This window comes from Phlebotomus papatasi, chromosome 2, assembly GCF_024763615.1.
Source record: "Phlebotomus papatasi isolate M1 chromosome 2, Ppap_2.1, whole genome shotgun sequence".
NCBI lineage: Eukaryota > Metazoa > Arthropoda > Insecta > Diptera > Psychodidae > Phlebotomus > Phlebotomus papatasi.
The window spans coordinates 97,752,966-97,774,610 of NC_077223.1; the positions used below are offsets into that span (position 1 = coordinate 97,752,966).

Below are 21,645 nucleotides of genomic sequence, written 5' to 3' on the forward strand. Positions count from 1 at the left end.
GAAATGAATGGTACAGAAGTGCGCTCGAGATGAATTGATAAGCGACTCTGGTGGATTCGATAAATATTTTATCCATTTTATATTCAGCAACATAGTGGGGAGTTAGCATATAATCTGAAATAATGTTTTAAATGAGGCGAAATGTACCATATTATACGGGGCGCTTTATTCGTTTCCAGAAGAGAGAGAGAGGGTGGAATGATGGGGCTCGCCTGGAGCATGGCGGAAATATTCAGCGCTTTTCCCCCCTCCCGCATCCCACCACTCAGTTATTAATCATTGAGGATTTTATAAGCGGAGCTACCATCCACCCTCACAGATCCGGACACCAAGCGGTAAGGGCTGTCCGGGGAGGTGGTAGGATGATATTGTGTTTGGAAGGAAAGGATGCATTAAGAACATTTTATGAGCTTTTATTCTCTCCCCTACCACACAGCCCGCAACCCTCGGAAAAGCTTTTCGAAGCTCCCTTGTCGGAAAATTCCACATAGAATTATATACATGCAACGTAATTGCTTCATATATAATTGTTATATATATTCACCCAGAGTTTATCCCCCCATACCTTTTCCCTTCATCCACCCTCTCTCTGGGGCTCTCAAGCAATTTTCTGACAATTTATTATTGTTGGCAAAGTTTTGCCATGGTAAGATGGTTGGAAAAATGAGAGAGAAACAGGAGGATATTTGATTAGGACATTTATGAGCTTTATAATCGACAATTATGCTGCTTATGTACAATTTTCAAACTGTTTATTATCTGATACGTATCAAAAGCCAAGAAGATAAGCACACCCACTGTTGTGAAATTCAGTGCAATTTATCCAAAAAATATTTCTTCATGCCAAAAGCTCCATTCACTCTCTCTCTGGCGTTTTTTTTTTATTAAATGCCAACACATTTGTACACCTTGATGAGGTGATTTTCCTCCCAGATCTTCTCACTCTCGCTCCGGACGCAATATTTTTGGGCGAAAAGAGACAAAATGGCTCTTTAGGGAAAATTGTGTTTTCTTCTCTATTTTCACTTCTAATGAAAATCGCTAATTGGATCATTTTCATGCAATATCTTCTCTTCGTTCTTTCGTCCTTTCTAACCTACACTAATTGAACACTGCTTCGTTTGCAGAGATAATCAAGGCACTTTCTTATGGTTATTAAAACTCGTAAAAACTTAATGAAAAATTCTTTTGGAAATCATCACAGAAACTAAAAGAGTTTACTGGGATTTACAGATAAGTGGTTTAAAAAAAAACTCTTGATACTTTAGAAGAGAACACAGAAAGCACAAAATTAATTAATTAAATAGAATAAAATAATATATCTACGAAGATCAACAGATACAGAAAACAATTATTATGTCGGTACGTTTCTTAGTTAATAACTTTTCGTCTTTTACAAGTTTAAAGGCGTCTACACATTGGGAGCAATTTTCGTCAAAAATTGCGTTTTTGACAGAAAATTGACGTTTCCCCCTACAATGCTGCAGGGAATTTCCTTCAAAAAGCAATTTTTGACAAAAATTTCTCCCAATGTGTAGAGGCCATAAGTTAAATGTAGGGGAGATCGGGGCAGAATTAGTCAGGTGTTGAATTAGACAGTGATGTTGTATGGTGTTTCTTAGAAAGAATATTGAGCAAACTACCATTTATTCAGGATAATTAAATCCCTCTCTATCCAATGAAATATTTATAACTGTGATTTAAAAATGTTTTTCACAAATTAGACAAAGAAAAAATCATTTGTTGGCTAATGTCCTAGACACATTTACTTCTTAAGCCGAGAGACGGATTAGTCAGAAGCCGTTTCTCATATTAAGTCATAAGTGTGTCTAGGACATAATTCTACCCTGGTTTCCCCCTATCACGTTTATCCATCGAAATTGACATTTTTTCTTTTTTATACACAGTATTTTATTAATTGTTTCTTTTTGACCGAGTCTCAGTTTCTCAAATAATAAACCTCCTTGGTTGATTGCGTTCAAAATTGCCACAAATTAATTTTATTTTCGATGAAATACTTTAAAGTGAATATTTGTTATTTGGATGTAACTAGGGCCGAAACAACACCTATTGGTGCTTTAAGATTAAGATTAAGACACTCCTATTGTGTACAATTTGAAATACCAGAGAGAGAGCAGTATTATTCCTCAATTTTTTCACCTTCCAAAATTTCCATCTTCCACCCCCCGGAGACCTTTCTTAACATATTTTCGCGTTTCAGACGATATCTGAGAAATTACAGCACGCTGTTTGTACGTCTGGCGTCTGTGTGTCTGGCCGTTACCACGTCTAAAGCTCAAACGGTTAGAGATAGTAACTAGGGACCTTCGCAGGACCCCCCCATAAGTCGATCCTGGAACCATAAACATGTCCATCATTTTCCCCTCATCCTTCTCCCTCTCCTACAAAACCATGTTTTTTGTGATTTCTCGCAAACGCAACGTGCGGTGTTTTTCATTTTTGGTTATCTTTTAGAAGGTCTGCAGAAAGACATTGCATATACGAAAATACAGCATTGAAACATTCCTAATAACGGTTTTCAATGTCAAAAATTTAAAATACTCTAGAGAGTATTTCTCAACCTCGCTGAAAAGGTCTTGGAATTTATGATAAGGCCAAAACAATTCCAATCGGTTCTGAAAAGGTAATGAAACAATGTTATTTTGGGCGATCTCTTGAGTGATATGAATCTAATAAAAGTTTTTAGCATATAAATCACGAGTTCGAGTAATTCGCAAAGCCTGGGACGCTTTGCTATCCTTTTTTTAAATGGTATTTTTGCAATTTTCTATACTTTTAATATAAATTGTTACCATTCCCATTAGATATCATTTTCTAATTACGCCATCCGATTTAATTGTTAATTCAAAAAATTCACTATCTCTTGGGAAAAAGCATCAAAAGGTAAAAATCTTCTATTATTTTTTTTATAATTTTAAATCGTTATTATATGTGTCTCTCAAATAGACAAATTTGTGAAAATTATCATTTAAATTAACAATACAATTTTGCTTACATTTGGGACTAAATTTGTAAAATTATTTTTAAAAGACACTGTGCAAATAAAAAGTAAAAAATCGAAATTTCGTCAGCAAAAATTCAATTTTGATATCAGTGTTCGATTAAGAACTTTATGCCTCTGGAACAGTTTTTAAATTATGAAAATTTCATAAAATCAAAATTTAAATCCCTTTTGCCCGCTCTCTAATCCGGATCGCTGTAATCCGGATAAATTATCGATGGTTACATTTAAAATCATTTTGAGGTTATGTATATACGAGTATTCAGCAATGAAAATGAATTATCCTGTAATGTTTTTGTTTAATAAATGAAGAATAATAGCATAGAATTCTCTAATTATGTCTTTTTAAACTTCTTTAAAACTTTTATCCTAATTCTAGAAAAAAACCTTGTATTATATTTTTGAGACGTTGAACAAATTCAAAAAATCATCCGGATTACGAAGCGGACATCTGTCATATTGTCTCCCAATCATCCGGATTACGAAGCGGGCACTGTATTTCTAAAAAGTTTTGAAAATGTCCTATTATTTCATACTAGTATTCTTTTTTGAAAATAACAAAATATTTAATAAATATTTCCTTGAACATTTGATGTAAATATTTGGGTTCGAATTTTCTTTAGACCACCAGAAATATTCTGGCAATTAAATCACGTCTAGTGAGCTTTATTAATTTATTCCCAGAAGCGAAGAATGGGCTAAAAATGTAATAATGCACGTAAATCTATCTCTCTTGTTAGAATTAATCGAAGGAAAATCCTGCTGCCTACACTGAGAAAAAAATGGGAGTGCGATTAACTTTTCTTCCTCATAATTTTAACACTTTTTAGGTGTAAAAATATATCAACATGTTTTAATGTTAATTTTACACCTTTTTAAGGGTAAAATTAACATGAAAAAGGGTAACTTTAATCCCAAATACACCTACGAAGCATAATATTTACACCGATTTCAGATCAATATTACAGGATAAAATAAACATTTCCGGAATGTTATTTTAACTTTTTCGGATTTCTCTCAGTGTAAAAATATTAAAAATCTGAAATATCATCTCGCTCCTTGGAAATTACAAGGGGTCAACTCACTTTTTCGCGATTTTGAGATTCTAATGCACTTAGAAAGACAATTTAATAAATTTTCAGATGTCATTAAATTTCGTTATTAGAAAAGTTTTTAAAGATTTTAATCTTTTTGATTAATTGCATAATTTTGTTTGAAGTAAAGGGGCACAAAATATATTCATTGTTCAATTTTTTATGAAACAGTGGACTAACTCAAGCAAGTTGATCCCTTGTCATTCTAATTTCAGCAAAATTTGCACATCATCTAAAACGACAAGGAGCTAACTAATTAAAAAAAACATATTTTGAAAGGTAAAAATATAAAAGTTTCGATGTTTATATATTAGTGCTCATACAAAAGAAAAGAAATAAATTGTTTTTGTTCAGTCATTAAATTGAGATACTTATTTACACAAAGTTGAATCTTTCATGCTGTCTCCTGAAAAATGGCCGAAAATTAGTTGGTCCCTTGTAATTTCCAAGTAGCGATCTGCTTTTTCTTTAAACAATTTTGTTTATTTGGCAGTGCAATTATTCATATTCTCACAAAAATTTACCACTAAAAGTAATTCCATTAAGTTTAATAATTATAAAATTGTTCACTCTCTAGAAAAATTATTACAAAAGTAATAGAAATCTTTTAAGTAAATTGGTTAATTTGAAATATTGCTGAGAATAAAATTTGAAACGTCTTATTTCAAAGAGCTCTGGAACCATTACTTTTGAAATTGGTGATAAATTTCTTTGGAAAGCGTGAAGAAATTTACCCAAAAAAGACTTTATTTACTAAAACATGAGAGAGATGGAGAAGCAAATGAAGTTCATAATTGCTCAAAACCCCGCTGAATAATCAAGAGCTAATTCCGCACTGATGGAAGTCTTCTGAAGCACAAAAAGAAGCTGAAAATTTTCCACAAGACAAAGTGAAAGTTTCCATCGCCGTCGGGAGTGCTTCTTTTTCTTCTTGGGGGTAAGAAAAGAAAATTCAAAAGAGTGAACATTTTGGTAAAAATGAAGATGGTTTGGAATAATGGAAGTGTCTGGTGTTCCGAAAACCATAAAAATTAAACTGTGCGGTTGAGTGTACAGTGAAAATGCTTGGGGTCCCGCATCCTCAACACCCCATCGATAGTTTACCACCCCCGTGGTGAGTGTTGTCCTCTATTTTCGGTAGTTAGTTCCACGAAGAATTCACAACATTTTACGCTTAAATTATAAAAATATAAAACAGAATTTCTCCACTTCTTCCCTTCTTTGGTCACACATTTTAGAAGTTCTAGAGGTGGACAGAACAGACCATGACATTTTGGAACAATGACGAATGTCTGCATTGATTTTATGGGATAGTTTTCTGACCTATCGGTAGCAATATACCATGCGGGGAGAAGGCAATAACTCTGAGGAAATTTAGCCCAGGACAAGAAGAAAAAAAACCTGGAACAAGCAATTTCAGTGGGATTGTAAAATATTTACTAGAAGGTCGCTATCGATTATTAAAAATGTTGTCTTCTTCTCCTCATCCACATCGTTTCTTTGGTAACGCTCCTTTAAATTTGTCTTGCTAGTACTTGGGAGTAGGAAGTTAAGACAAGGTTTTTTTTAGAAGATTTTTCTTCTGGTCATCTTTTTTTCATATTATTTGACAAAAAACTTTTGAAATATCTATACGAAAATTAACAAAAGAAACCCTTTTAGGGTAGTAGCACCTTTTAGGACCATGTTCCCTTAAAATTACAACATTAATGGATATTTGATGATTACTGATTAATGCGCATCTCCAAAAAGTGCTGAGATATTACGAAAAACAATTTATTCATCATGATAATTAAGCAGGACGTGACACAAATATCACATTTTAAAAAATTGACTTTTTAATTTTAAATTTTACTGCAGTATAACATTTTTTTTCAATTTCACTTTACCCAAATTAGAAATTTGGAAGAAATGGGATGGCAAAGCATCATATGCTTTCCGAAATGCCCGAACTCGTTACTTAGCCCTTTAACCCTTTAAGGACGAGAAGCTTTCCGCTGAGCGAAATTCAACGAAATCAAGTTTCCCTCGATATTTTAGCCTAAATAAGAGATTTACGGTTAAAAAAAAATTTTCCCATCCCTAGGAGTCCTGGAAAACTATGGGTTATATATGACCCAATCGTCCTTAAAGGTAAAAAAGCACAAAATTTTCCAGACGACTAGTTTACTCGTTTGCTCTGTTATTTTTGAAAGATAAATAACTTGAATATATTTGTAATAATAAAAAAAATATTTAAAGTACGAGTAAAAATTAAAACGATCAAAACTTAATTTAAAAAAATCTCATTCAATTTTTGGTCTCAAAGACTCTTGAAGACTGGTACACAAAAACAATAATTTTTATGAAAACATGTATTATTGTTTACTTCATTTTAATTTTTATGATATTCATCGAAACAAATTTCGCATACTGGTAAGGTAACACAGAGATAAATGTCGCATGCCTCACAAATACAATTGGTCTTAAAAAAATCCTCTTTTCTGATAGCACCATGTGCACCTCAGTTTTCTTCGAAACATGTTTGATGGTAATGGGTAGGTGCAAAGTTGCTTGTCTCTGGGAATTTCAGACGTACAGTTGCACATTACTGCGGATCCGAGAGTTCTTCCTGAGTTGATGGGTTCTCTATGAAGACTTCAAAGTCCACTTCATCCACGTCTTGTTCCAAATATATTATGTCGCTTTCGTTCAGGACACGATTGTTGGCATGGCATCATCGCTATCTTCCGGGCGTAATATGTGGATGATTTCGGGTTCATTGATCATGAAGAAGTATCTTATAAATTATCAAAATATTACCTTCTTCAGTCAGTATTGCACTGGGAAATCTCAGCTAATTGATATATCACACAATATTACACGAATAATTAACTATTTTGCGCACACATAAACAAAAACATGAATTAATCTAACCTCAAATCTTGGAAAATCCACTAGTGACAGATTCGGTGTTTTTTTACCTTTAGGGACGATTGGGTTATATATGATCCATGAAAATTATGAAGCTTTCTTGAAAATACCAATAAACTATAATTTTTACTTTGTTGAGAAATATTATTTATAGTTATTATAGTTTCTAGTCCCAAGAGGTTTTTGCTTAAAAAAAAATTAGAAATATTAAAAATAGTAAAATTCAAGCACCAACGTGAAAATTTGAAAATTCGTTATTTTTGAGTTCAAATATTTTTTATATAGCAAATAGCTGGAGATTTGCAAAAAATATCCTAGATTCCTACACCTTTCTACTTCGTGATTTGGTAAAAACATTAGAAAGAAATAACTTCAGGTAGTCAGGAAAAATTATTTTCTCTATGGGTCACGGGTGACCTAGTCGTCCTTAAAGGGTTAAGGACGAGTGAGACATCGGTATCCCAAAAACAAAGCTGATGTTGCTTAGGATATCGATTTTGATTAGCTTGAAAGGCTAGCTAACAGTTTAGACCTCGTCGAACGCGATCTTTTCGCCCATACTATAATAAATGGTAATAAACTGTGATTGGAGTCCGGATTTGATAGTCCTACCACTGGATCACGCCTAAATACGTAGTCTGATCTCTGTGATATGGTCTACGTCACGTTTTGCAGCCATTTTGTTGGACAAAAATCCTTTATTGATACACTTTTTCATTAAGAGCGTATTTTACTCAAATATACCATTACTTAGGTTGTAAGTTGTAAGTGAAAAAATTCCGGAAGTGTTCATGCAAAATGCATTAAAAACAGCCGGAAGTCATTATATTAAATTACTTTTTACGTAAATAGTTCATAAAATAAAATCTTAGAACAAAAAGTAGCGTTTAGGTACAAGTGAAAAAATTGTACCAATGCATCCTTTTTTTAAAAGGCTCTACAAAAATATTAGTCCTTCTCCTAAAAAATTCTAATAAGGCACAATTTGTAACTTTATAATAAAACTATCTAAGAAAAAAAGTTTCAGTTAAAATATAAATTAGATCTTGAGATATTAAATCCTTTATAGAGAATTTCGAAATATTGGTACAATTTTGTCCGGCACTGTAAGTGTTGAACTTCTTCACTGTTCGCTATCTGTTTCACTTCTTGGACAGAAAGTTTCTTAATTCTAAAAACTTGATTTTTTGTTTATTTTTGAAGTCGCTTCATTAGCTTTTTATGGCCCCTACACACTACAAAAAAATGTATGTCCATATTTGAGGGTTTTTCTGTGGAAATGTAAACAATTTGTTTCAATATGGACATAAATTTCACGAGTGTGTTAGGACCATTAGACCGTCTTCAGACTAGAGGTTTAACCCAGTTCCCGAGGGTCTCAAAACTTTAAACAGCAACCGATTGTATTGATTTTTCAAAATGTAATAGGTTATTTGCCCTTAATAATCCAATTCTAAGTCAAAATTTTCCAAAAAATCTTGACTGATAAGATATTAGAGAAGTTAAGCTATATGGCTAAGTCTTAGGTCTGAAGCCCGTATTACTCTGAAAAGGTTTGAAAAGCGGCCAATTGGATCTTGTTAAACTTTTTCTCACGGAAACACACTCTTTTGACAAACTTTTAATAAAATCCAGTTAGCCGTCGTTTTCTTTATAAAACCTTATATTACTTTATTATTTCTTAATTAACAAACTTTTTTGTTAAAAATGACAAAACTATTTGTTCTTTTTAGAAATTCTCTACTTACCCTTTCCGTAGTAACCTTCGAAGATCACAAATTTTTTAAATAATCTCATTCTCGAAAATTCAAAATGTCTTGCACCAAACTTTAAAAAAATAACTTTATTAAACCAAAATTAATTTATATTATTCGTATTGGGGTTTTCTCTCACTTACCAAATTTCAACAGCGTTAAAAGTTGCATATAGCTGACACCAACAACACTGCAGCACCTTTTCAAATTGAGTTGTTCGCTGCTGTTTTGTGAAACTTTTGGCTCTTTTACTCCCTCTTTCCGCAATGGTCATGGTCGCTTTGTAATTATTTCTTTTATTGGGGTTCAGGAAAAAAAAAGGAACTTTGAGGCAGAGACATGTTTTGAAGGATTCATTTATTTATGAAGTCCAATATAATTGGGAAATGCATTATTTACACATAAATATTTTTGAGAAATGTCTTTCTCCCTTTTGCCAATTTTTTTCAAAATTCCGACTTTCAAGCCCAACCGAGAAATCCAGTTAAAATTCTTTTGTTCACATGCATTTTTGGAGGCAAAACATAAAACAATTTAGCAAAAGTTAACTCCATACCCCCGAAGGCCCGGAGAAAAAGGATTTGCCTCTTGTAAATTGCTCAATTGGGACGAGAGGAATATTTCTCAGCCAGGATTTTTCTTACATTCTCCACAGACGTCTCAGGCGGCAGACACATCTGATTGAAGCAAATGTGAACTGTTGGCAAATCGTTGACCATTTTATAGGTGTCTTTCTTAATTTTTGCAAAATCCTTCGGTGCATCCGTATTTACACGGAAAACCGTTAAACCGGGGATGTAAAACTCTCTTATCATCTTTACAAATTCATCAGTTGATTGATTTTCTGGACCTGTTAATAATAACAAAAAAAAACCTTTTGGAGTATCCTACAAAAATGATTGATCAGCTTCTATAATAAGAGGCTACCTTTTAAATATAAGAGGTCTTATCAACGTACAGTAGACTCTCGTCCAATCAGCTCTTTTTCAATCGGGTGAAAAATTTTGTTGACAATTTTCACGTTTAATTATGAAGCTAATTTGCTCCAATTCGCTGTAGTTCTTCCTATTTTATCGTGATTCTTTATAATTGAGCGCTTTTTGTGGAATTTACAAAGGCTTTGACCCCCAAATCTATCGATAAACCGGATGACATTTCGCCCCAAACGCCCATTTGAGAGAGAGTCTACTGTAGTGTGTGTCAATAGTTTGTTGCCTAATGTATGTTTGAGAAACCAAGTGAAAAAAAATGATAGAAAAAATTACTTTTTCAAAGTTTTCTAAATTACTTTTTCAATTAAATAATTATTTTTTCATATAAAAAATAATTGTTTTCCAAAAGTTGACATTAATGCATCAAAAGTATTTTGAAAAAGTAATTTAAAAATGGTTAAAAAAAATGCAACAAACTTGTTATATTTTGAGTTTATGTCATTTGAGAGGCAAATTTTTAAAATATTACTAAGAGATTTCTTTAAAAAATTAATGGCCCCGGCGCACCAGATAAGGAAACTTTCACGAAATCAAAATTCACATCCCTTTCATTCTCACTCGTTTTATATATGCCTATCTTATTCATTGACACTCCAAAATTCGATTGAACAAAATTGAATTTTTTGGAATGTTTAAAAGAAGAAGAAGAGTGTGAAAGAATAGGGATTCGAATTTTCACTTCATGACATTTTCCTGAGCGAAAGGGTGTGCTGGAGCCGCTAGAGCCATTATGAATTTCATTTTCAAATTATTTATTAAAACAAAAAAGCTCAATTGGCATTGTCAAGTTCTGAACTCACGGGTGACCATACTACAAAAATGACAAAATTCCCCTATAGGCCAAGTGAACATTTCGTCCATAGACACCTATGATCGGAAAATTCGCCATTTTGAATTTTTGAAGGTCGAAAGGTTAATCACTCCAGAAGAACCAATTTTCAACGGAATTGTTTATGTTTAAGTTTTTTGCAAAAGTCTTGAAATTTACAATCCGGCTGCATCGGTTTCAACCAGCAATGAATCGGTAAAGTACCTGTAATTGATTTACCTTTCACGAATTTGAATTTTTACTTATTCGTTTTCTTCTTACCCAGTCTAAAACAATCTAAAATGCGTATTTCCTAACCAATTATCGATTCTAAATGCTTTTATAATTCATGAAACAGTAGTAATCCGGGATGTACCCTAAAACCATGCGAAAATATAATACAAAAGAAAGCTGGGTCATTTTGCCATCTCTTTTTTCTTTATAAAAAAATGAAACAAGAGAACTCTTTTCGAACGTACTAATCCTCAAACATTGTGTTTTTTCGTATTCCTCATGAAAATTTCTTGTTTTAAAGCAGACCAACAAAAAAAAGAAAATGTTTTTGCTTTGCGGAAAATTGCAATTTTCAAAGTCTGGTACAATAGGTTTTTTTACTGACTCTATGAGGACACAATACAGAGGTTTTCTATAAAAATCACCAGCTTACAACGGATTGGAACTAGTTTTGTCTTGTAAGGGATTCCAAGACCTTTCCGACGAAGACAAACTTGCTCCAATGGATTAAAAATACGTTCTCTGGAGTATTTTAAGCTTTGATCTGGTTTCTTTGACCTTGAAAACAGTTATTGTGAAAGATTCAAGGGCATTTGGTTAACAAGAAGGCCCCGAACTCAACTTGTATAAAAATCGCCACGAATTTTCATTTTCTTCTTGAGGAAAATCTAAGGATTTCCAGGAACTATTTGAGGTGGGATTATGAACCTAATAAGTGATACATGTTATTGTCACAATGGAAGAATCGCCTCGGTTCGTGTGTTAATCAGAAAAAAATAACAAACCTTAAACATCATTTTACAGTATCAAGCATAGATACTTTCCCCTAGTATAAGAAAATTAAGAATGAAGAATACTAATTATCCTGTACAATACACCATTTCTACTTAATCCCAGACACTTTTCCTTCTTCTAAGCAAACAAGCGAAAATATTCATAATTGACTAAGTACCTAATCAGTCAAAATTTTTTATTGCTTATAAATCTTGCAGTGGAAGTCAAGTTGTAATTTTTCAAAAGAAATTCCTTAATAGTTCTTCTATTTATGAACCGATTTTGACAAACTTGGACATCTTTAGAAAGGTTTTTGAATCATTAACAACTTTTAGAAACATCGTAGGTTTATTATTCCGCCGCATAGGGCGCTGTTGCAAAAATCTAGATGGAGCTTTTATTTACTATTTACTTACTCGACTCTCTTAAATCCTCTTAATTAATAAGAATTATATTTTGAAACTTAAATCGCAAAAACATTTTTTTTTGTAATGGCAAATATAATTGAGTCTCGATCGACCAATGGTTTGTCCTGAGATTGTAACGCGTTTAGATCATCAATTTAAGGTAAATTAGGCTAACTCAAAACCTGCTCCAAATGGAAATTTTTCACTTCTCCAAATGGAAACGTCATTGTTGTCATAATAAATACAGTACTAAATTATTATATTTATATATATTCTATACCACAGTTTCATTATTTAGTCAATTTTGCTCCAAATAAAGCGAAAATCCATTCATATTCACAAATTTTAAGTTGTTAATTTCTCAGAAAAATTAAAAGTGTACCTTTTCACCATCGAATTTTTCATCGATCGACCTTGTTTTCCAATGAAAAACACAATGAGGTGACTGTTGTTTATTCGTTTCGTTTAACATTTATGTCATATTTCTGGCTAATTTTAGTTAAATTAAGTGCTAATCTTTATTGTTAACGGTACGTGAAGTTTTCAAATGAAATAATTACCTATTTCGTGAACAAAAAGGGTTTTTCTGAAGTGTCTGCAAATGTTTCAATAGGAAACCCCGGAAATATGATTTTTTTTGGAGAGATTTTTTTATTGTTTTAGATGGGAAAGGAGAAAAGACCAGGAATAAGAACAAATCCTGCACTCAGGAGCAACTCAACAAGGTTTTGGAAGCCTTTCGTCGCGATTTCACTTACACTGTTTGTCTCCAATTAGAAACTTTTCATTGTCTCCATTTGGATTAATATGTTTCCAATGGAAGCATTTTTTTAAACAAAATTTCACTAAATAGTAACATTCTAGAAGAGTCAAGGAGTAAATTTATGTAATTCTCTTCAGAAAAAATATGAACTTAATGTGTTGAATCTTCTGTCAAAGTTAAAGCGTCTGGAAATAGTTTTGAATTAGGACATTTACCCTATTTGTGGTAAAAATTTTAAGCTGCTATCTTATTTATCTTGGAAGATATTGAATTTTGAAATTTTCGATATGTGACTTTTTGCCCCAGTCTCCCCTATATAATAATCTTTTAATTCTTTTAATATTTAAAACATCTTAAATTAAAAACAAATAAAAGTTCGTGCATAAAATCTTAAATGCTGAATTTTTAGAAAAAAAACGACATTATTTTTGCAATAACCATTCATGAAAGGAAATATTTGCGAACTTCACAAAGAATAGAAATAATTTATTACTCACCCACGATGACAATTTCATTGACTCCTGTATCAAAGATAAGAGCTGAAGACATCATTTCCGGGAGGGCATACCCAAAGACGCTCATTCCGCTGAAGTGCTTGAGAGTCCTCCTGGCCTTTTCGCGAAAATCTCCACAATCGTAGTAGCTAGAGAGGAGAATGAGATTCTTCACAGACATGCTATTTCCCGACGGTTCAGCTCCATCGTAATCCTCCTTCATCCTCACAATCAAGTGATCCGAATTGGCTTCGGTGTAGAAGTATCCTCCTTTGTCGCTGTCCCAGAATAACTTATCTTGGATGCTTTGCAGTTCATGGGCAAATTCCAGGACATTTTGCTGCAGGGAGAATTCGTAGAAATCCAGGAGGCCTCTGATGACAAATGCATAATCATCGAGAAAACCATAAATGGGAGTATTTGAGGAGGCTTCTTCGGACTTTTTGTAGCAGACTCTCTTGAGTTTTCCAGATTGACAATCAAAGAATTCCTCCCGGATGAAGTTGTAGAGTTCCCCGGCAGATTTAGCTGCGGCTTCCTGGACAGAGGATTCGTGTAGAGAGGCAAGCTTGGACAATCCAGTGAGAACTAAACCATTCCAGGAACACACCATCTTGACGTCCAGATGAGGTCTGGGTCTCTTACTGCGAATCTCATGGAGAAAATTATTTGCAATATTGAGCATCTTCTGGAGTTCCTCGACTGGGATTTTGAAGTGATCAGCTGTTTTTTGCAGAGATCCTGTGATCATGAGGATATTCTGGGATTCAAGGTGACCATGAGGATCACTCTTGCGATCCACATTGCCATTCTCCTTGACATTGTAGTGATGCAGAAAGACTTCCAGGGCGTTGAAGGAAAAGCCAGCGAATTTTTCGGCATTGTCCACAAAGGCGTCTTCGATTTCAGCCTGACGCCATCCGTAGAAGGCTCCTTCGATTTTTTCAGGGGAGACATGAGTGGGAAAGGAATCGGCATCCTCTCCACTGAAGAATGCCCGTGATTCCCGGAGATCGCTGCAGAGATAGTCAAAAACTCTGTCAGCAACGTCCAGGAAGAGCTTCTTCGGTCTAACCCTGTAGCAATTGCAGAGAATTGTCATGAGCTGAGCCTGATCATAGAGCATCTTCTCAAAGTGCGGCACATGCCATTTCTGGTCAACTGAGTACCGGGAAAAGCCTCCAAAGACATGATCATGGATGCCTCCATGACAGATCTTCTCGAGAGTGTACGACACTGTCCGGAAGAGCTCCTCATCGGGTTTATTGAGAAAGATACCTGAGTGCAGGAAAGCGTGGAGGAGGAAATTCAACCGGGAGACTTCGGGAAATTTGGGAGAGTGACCAAAACCTCCCCAGACTCCATCAAAACGACTCTTGTAGATCTTCACGCATTCCCTGAACTTATCTTCAATCCCTAGGTCATCAGATTCAATTCCCTCCATTGCCAGGCTCTGCTCCATGGCAACTAAGACGGAGGAACTGAATCCCTCCAGCTCAGCAAAGTCCTTTTTCCATTTATTCGCCATGCGCAGAAGAATTGTCCGAAATCCCGGCTGACCCCAACGATCAACCGGCGGGAAGTAGGTACCAGCCATAATTGGGCGCAAATCCGGAGTAATCCATACAGACATCGGCCAACCACCTCCTCCACTCGTCAGCTGCACGAAACTCATGTAAATCCTGTCCACGTCCGGCCTTTCTTCTCGATCAACCTTCACATTGATAAAGTTCTCATTCATAACCCTTGCAATCTCCTCATCTGCAAATGACTCCTTCTCCATCACATGACACCAGTGACAAGTGGAGTACCCAACCGACAGGAAAATCAATTTGTTCTCCCTCTTAGCCCGCTCAATGGCTTCCTGGCCAAATGGATACCAATCAACCGGATTGTGAGCATGTTGCAGCAAATACGGTGACTTCTCATTGATCAGCCGATTTGTGTGTCCTACACTACTTGCCATCCTAACTTCTCGACTACAGTTACTCAAAACACCCCTACAAGACCAGAAAAACAAGATTACAATCAGAATCCAAAGGAAAATAACCGGGAACACCGGGAAATTCTACCTGCCTCTGGAAGTCACTAAGTTGTTGCGTGATTTTTCTGACTACTCTGCTGCTGTTGCTCAGTAATCTTGCCATAACACGGCAAACTCAGTCATTAATGTCTTACTGGCACTCCCGGCGAATCTCCTTCTTAATGCCAAATCACTCAAAACTCTTCAGATTAATCTCCGTGTTTTCGTTTTGCGATGGAAAATATTTTTTTCATATAAAAAAAATCCCCTCCAATCTCTATAATTCCCCTCAAATTGTCGAACAGCGATCGAAGCGCTCCTATCGACTAATAGAAGTACTTTTGAAAATAAGGGGAAATGTATTTTAAACTTGAAGAGATACGCTTACGCGCAAAACATGCTCTTAAAATAAGAGAATTTCAATAATGTTTTCACGCGTAAATAAAATAAGGGCGAGTGAGGCAGTTCATGCCAGCTTAAACTTTTTTTCAAAGTTCATTTTCCAAACGAATAATATTGTAGACTTAACTATGTCTCGTTGATTTCTCTTGAATACATTTCGTCGGTTCTAAAGAAGATTATTGTAGTGCTGTCTCTCTATATGCACGCTCTCTATATGCACAGCTTTTGTGTCGGTTGCATTCAAAATCAATTTGTTTACATTTTGACAAAGTAATAAAGAAAATTATTTTCTTGGTAACTAATTTTTCTTGTTTTTAATTTTCTTAATTTTATTTTTTCTGTCTCATATTATATTTAAAATAACACGGAGAATTCTAGAACAATAAAAAAATGATAATTCATTAAAAGAAAGAAAAAAACCGTTGGGAATTTCAAAAAAAGTTGTGCATATTCAGAGAGAGAAGTACCCAAACTGTGCATATACAGTAGAGTCTCTTAAATCTGAATCTCTCAAATTCGAACGCCGTTTGGATTCAAAATGTCAATTGTGAGGTTATGTTAGAATGTCCATATCTAGTTGAATGAAAATCATATTTATGTACTTCTTCCTGAATGTTTACATACATTATAGTCGTGTAAAATGAAAAGGAAGTATGTTACCACAAAAACTTGCGAGAAAGTACGAGAATTTGATTCAAAGTACAATTTAATCTCACACAAATTTCGTTAGTTTTGAAAAAATCATTCGAATTTGGGAGGTGAGAAATGTCAAAAATACCCCCCGAGCGTTCGAATTTAGAAGACTCTACTGTAGGAGACAGCACTGTAAGTCTAAAATGCAACTTTCAGGAGAGAGGTTTAAAGTTTGAGATACAATATTAAGCTATAAAAATTTTACTGCAATTAGTTTACCTCTACTTTTTGCAATATTTCGTAGAAAAATGTAAGTTCTTCCCCATGAAACATGTTGCACGATGGTAGTTTTAGTGGAAAATGTAAAAAAGTGTCCATTTATTAGTATTTTTTGGAAAATTTAACAAAGTCAGAAAAATCTGTAATGTAGGGTAAAGTGTTACAAGTTGGACAGTGGTACAAGTTGGACAATGGTACAATTTGGACAGGGCTTTTTGTCTTAATAAATTTAGTACTTCACTTTTATTTGTATATTTTTAATGCTTTAGTTTTATAATTTGGTTCCTTGTGCTTAAAAACAAATTTTGTACTGTATTTATCAAGAAAAAATCCCTGTCCAACTTGTACCGGCGAATGTCCAACTTGTAACACTAATTCCAAATTATATCACTTACCCTATCTCGACTTATCATAATCTAGCTCGGAATTTTTAACAAGATGCATGTGATAAGTCGACATACAATACTATAATTTGGAAAAAAATCAGAACTCGGTAATTTAAAATGACTTACAATAGAAATTTAACACGGCTTGTGATGTGTAAGGTCCTAATTCATATCTGTTATTTATTTATTTAATTACTTATTTTTACTAGTTGATATGGGAAAATTTTTTTTATTGATCGACGATTTGGTATTTTTGAATACATGGATGAATGTATTTCGGTTCTCTGAACATTTGATTTTGGTCAAAATAGGCCTCAAGGCCTAAGACCTTGGTAAGGGGGGTAGGTAAGGGGGGAAACAAAAAAAAAACAATATTAATTATTTATATTGAATTTGATATAAAGATTTTTTTAAATATAAATAGAGCGTAGTTAGAGCAATTTAGTTTAAATCGTGCGAATATTTTAACTGCTCGAACTCCAAGAGAGAGCAGTTTTCACAATCGACTTTTTTTATATGTAGCAAGCAATACGATTGGTTGATAAATTTCTTGTTAAGTATTGTTTAAAACCCATATTAAAATTTCTCTGAGAAAAAAGTAAAATCCAGAGAAAAGTAAAAAATCTGCAAAATAGTCAAATATCCAGAAACCTTAATAATTTTCACTTTTTTACAAATGTTGCTGGAGAAAAAAATTAAATACTATTTATTACAAATAACAGAATTCAAGATACAAATTGCATTTATAAACTTCATATATAAATTTGATTTGTCTATCACATAAGATGACATCTTTACATTTTTATTTGCGCTCTTTTCCAAATTTCTGAATTCACAGGTAAAATTATTATGTACTATTTTTGGTAAATTATAATTATTACATGGTCAAATTTATTGAATTTTTACATACAAATTCACTTTATTTTTTTGTTAACTCCTGACTATTTTGATAATGGCGACAATTGACTTCGCGCTAAATTTATAGCCTCTGTTTACATGAAATTATGACTTACAATAGTATTGCCATGCAAACGCTCCGATTTTACTCTATAAACTCCAAGTTATAATATTGTAAATCATTTTGCAATACGAAACTCATCAAAATTTCCGCGCAGAATTATTGTAAGTCGCAAATTTTCCTGATTTTTGCTATTGTAAAACGAGTTACAATACCTTCTCAATTGATTTTTTTTACAGATCAGAGTATTGTGAACTATTTTACCATAATTGAAGATTAAATATTTTCCGGTGAATACTATTGTTACTCTTTTTACAATAATATTGTTTGGAATAGGTTCGATAAATGCTCCGAGCTATTTTTAGTTTTTTCTTTAATAACTTTTGCAGGAAGAAATTAATCAACATAAAATTTTGTGGGAATGTAGATCTAAGGTTTCTGCATCCAATGATACCATTTTTCTATACTACTGTAAGTAGACTTGCAATAGTCTTATTTGGAGCCGACGATTTGCTATCTAAAATACGCAGAACGATTTACTAGAACTAAGATAGTCATTTATTGTCTCAAAAATATGTTAGTTTTAAAGTAATATATATGCGATTCGTGTGATACTACCCCACCCCTCTAGGGGAAAGTGCCCATGCTTTGCACGGTTCCAAGCTTTATAATGACTAAATTTTTCATATGTTTCTGAATAAATGCGACTCCGCAATATACTTTAAAAACAAGACACTGTCCCCTAGTTTTTAAAATGTGGATGATATGAGTCATTATTGAAAATCTCTGCGATTTCAGCTATAACTTTGCTTGATTTTAAAAATAATCATAACAAATTTATCTCTTTGATATTAAAACACAATAAATTCATGATCTTATCAAACATTTGTAAATTTGACATTTCATAAATTCAACTACTAATATATAAAATTGAGCAAAATATAAATTATTTGTATCAAAAAATTATAAAATTAATACATTACAAAACAAAAATGTATTGCACTCCACTTAACGCAATTTTTTTCTTCCATTGGAACCACTGATCAGTGAAAAAGAGAGGATCATATTGATTCACAAAAGAATCATATTAGATTCCTTTTCTAACGATGGATCAAATTTGAAACTTTGATTGCATATTTATAAAAATAAAGTGTGTCTCATATTCGAATTTTAGTAACATATTTAATTCAACTGAGCGAGCACCAAAGATAACTTTTCAATGTTTTATTTTTCTTTAAAAACGTCAAAAATTCGATATATTTCGATGAATCCCCGAGGATCGGTGATCGTTTTATACCAGTGACTTTTTCGATTATTTATCCAAAATAACATCAGTATAGGAGGAAACGGAATACCTTTTGAATTGGGGCACCTTTAAAAAAGTTTTTTTTTTCAATTTTGAATAGAACTAAATTTGATTTTAGCATCAAAAACCAATATGAAACAAAATTATAGTATTATGTTAGCCCTAGTTCCATTTAAAAATATAAGAAAATGCCTTATTTCAAAAACACCCCAATTCAAAGGTACCCCACTTCTCCCTAATTATTTTTCTTCAGTCATATTACACATTTATAACCATTTAGTCTTTATTTTCACTTCACCCTAAAAGAATGGAAATCTGCTTATAAACGCTTTAAAAATTGTAAAGTTTTGTAGGATTTTTTAGGAGTATTGTAGGGGAGGGTGGGACAATCAGACTTAAATGAATTTCAAAAATCTAAAATTTTAGAATAATAAAGAAGTGTGCAATAAAGACCAATAACAAATAGAAAGAAAACTTGATAAATGGTTGAAAAATGAAACGCAGCTGTTTCAATTGTCCTAAATCTTCTCTCCCTGCCCTAACCCTACTTAAAAACGTAGTTCAGTTAATAGATAAAACTTCGCTGAATGCTCGAAGTAGAACTTTTGTATCTGATAAATTAATTGTTTGATATCCACAAGAATTTCTCCAAGATCTTATCGCCCAACATTATCATAAATCAATAGTTCTGAATTACACACGTGGAAAATAGGTGGAGTATGCACTGAAATAAAATTGTTAATTCTTTTTTTGCCTATATCTTATCGTTATCATGTTTAACAACCTATGGCGACGAGATGGCGTTTTGTTTTGATAAACTTAGGTTATAAAAAGGTTTATTTGAGTTGAATTGTTAGTTAAGTTACAACCATGGCTGAAGCAATAGATATTTAGTTAAAAAATCAAGAGGAAAAGGGTATAGTTAATGTGTTATCAAAGAAGAACGGAAATTAAATTATCCTTTGTTCCGTAGTGTCTTATAAGACTTTTTTGAAATGAGTGCAACGGCAATGAGTGACTTGGATGGTGCTATATGGTCACATTCTATAGATGTTTGTGGATTCAATCGTCCTAGGGATCCATACAAAATAAAAAATCGTAGATTTCTAAGACAATCCTCAAGAGTGGAAACCTTCAAGAATTGGCCCCAACAACTCAATCAATCGCCAGAAGAATTGGCCGAAGCTGGTTTTATCTACAAAAATATAAGTGATAGCGTTAAGTGTATAAGTTGCAAAGCTAAATTATCCGAATGGCAACCAGAAGATGACCCATGGGAAGAGCACGCCAAGACCAATTCATCCTGCGAATACGTATTACACTGCAAGGGAGAAAATTTCATAAAAGAACTGAACCAGAAACTTATTAATGCATCTGTTGAACCTGAAGAATGCCAGCCAGAAGTTAATCTAAATGCTCCAGTTGGCGTCTGCAAGGTCTGCTGCCAGGACGTGTCCAATGTTATGTTCGTTCCTTGTGGTCACGTCGTCACATGCTCTAACTGCGCGCACAAAATCAAGAAGTGCTTCTACTGCTCTCACAGGATTGACAAACACCAGAAAGTTTACTTATAAGTTATGCAAGACTGTATTAACTATTCAATTAAAATATTCCCTCCTTCAAAGTCTGAAAATAAATACATTGAAAGCTTTAAGATTTTTAAAAATTCGTTAACTCACTTAAAACATAAGAATGAGTCATTTTATGGAAATTTTAATTGATACATTTGCGTAAGCACTGCGGCTTTTCATCATGTGATAAGAGGTTAGAGTGTCAAGGAGATAAAAATTGAAAATTCCCAAGACATGAAATTAATAGATCCAGGTGAAATTAATAGATCAAGCTTCGCACACACTTTGCCTTCGTACACTTTATATATTTTTTCATATCCATTATGATACAGATATCATTTTTTATAAAGGCACGTGGATCAAGTTCTTAATATTCTTAAAAAATCTATGAATTTCCAGAGTTCCCGAACGTTCCCCATATGGTCGTCTATTCCTAGAATTTGTCTAGTTCTCTGCGTTTCCTTGTGATCGTCGGATTCTTCGAGTTCGCCATGGAATCCCCGGCTAGATTGATTCAAGTTCAGTGCAATGAGTTATCCCTGAGCAATTTTAACAGGAAAAATGAATAAACTCCTGATGAACCAAGGGGTAACTCATTCCCATTTTTTCTGACAAGGGTTTCTAGTTTCTCGGGTTTCGCGATGCAATTTTTGGGTTTCTCGGGTTTCGCGATGCAATTTTTGGGTTTCTCGGGTTTCGCGATGCAATTTTTGGGTTTCTCGGGTTTCACGATGCAATTTTTGGGTTTCTCGGGTTTCTTGATGCAATTTTTGGGTTTCTCGGGTTTCGCGATGCAATTTTTGGGTTTCTCGGATTTCGCGAAGCGTTTCTC

General features: G+C 33.6%; 2 protein-coding genes across 3 annotated transcripts; one reads left to right on the forward strand and one right to left on the reverse strand.

Annotated features, from left to right (window-relative positions):
- Nucleotides 1-9,123: 9,123 nt before the first annotated feature.
- LOC129802614 (spermatogenesis-associated protein 20) lies at nucleotides 9,124-15,572 on the reverse strand. Of its 2 annotated transcripts, none has more exons than XM_055848580.1 (3): nucleotides 15,332-15,572; nucleotides 13,259-15,255; nucleotides 9,124-9,633 (listed from the first exon to the last, which is right to left on the reverse strand). In XM_055848580.1, the coding sequence occupies exons 1-3, from the start codon at nucleotides 15,400-15,402 to the stop codon at nucleotides 9,383-9,385; spliced, it is 2,319 nt and encodes a 772-aa protein (XP_055704555.1). In that variant the 5' UTR covers nucleotides 15,403-15,572; the 3' UTR covers nucleotides 9,124-9,382. The 2 variants fall into 2 exon arrangements, with proteins under 2 accessions (XP_055704555.1, XP_055704556.1); XM_055848581.1 differs by having other exon boundaries at nucleotides 15,328-15,393.
- Nucleotides 15,573-20,103: 4,531 nt separating this feature from the next.
- LOC129802619 (putative inhibitor of apoptosis) lies at nucleotides 20,104-20,908 on the forward strand. The gene has a single exon (XM_055848591.1). It carries the CDS (start codon nucleotides 20,238-20,240, stop codon nucleotides 20,814-20,816), a length of 579 nt encoding a protein of 192 aa, XP_055704566.1. The 5' UTR covers nucleotides 20,104-20,237; the 3' UTR covers nucleotides 20,817-20,908.
- Nucleotides 20,909-21,645: the final 737 nt, after the last annotated feature.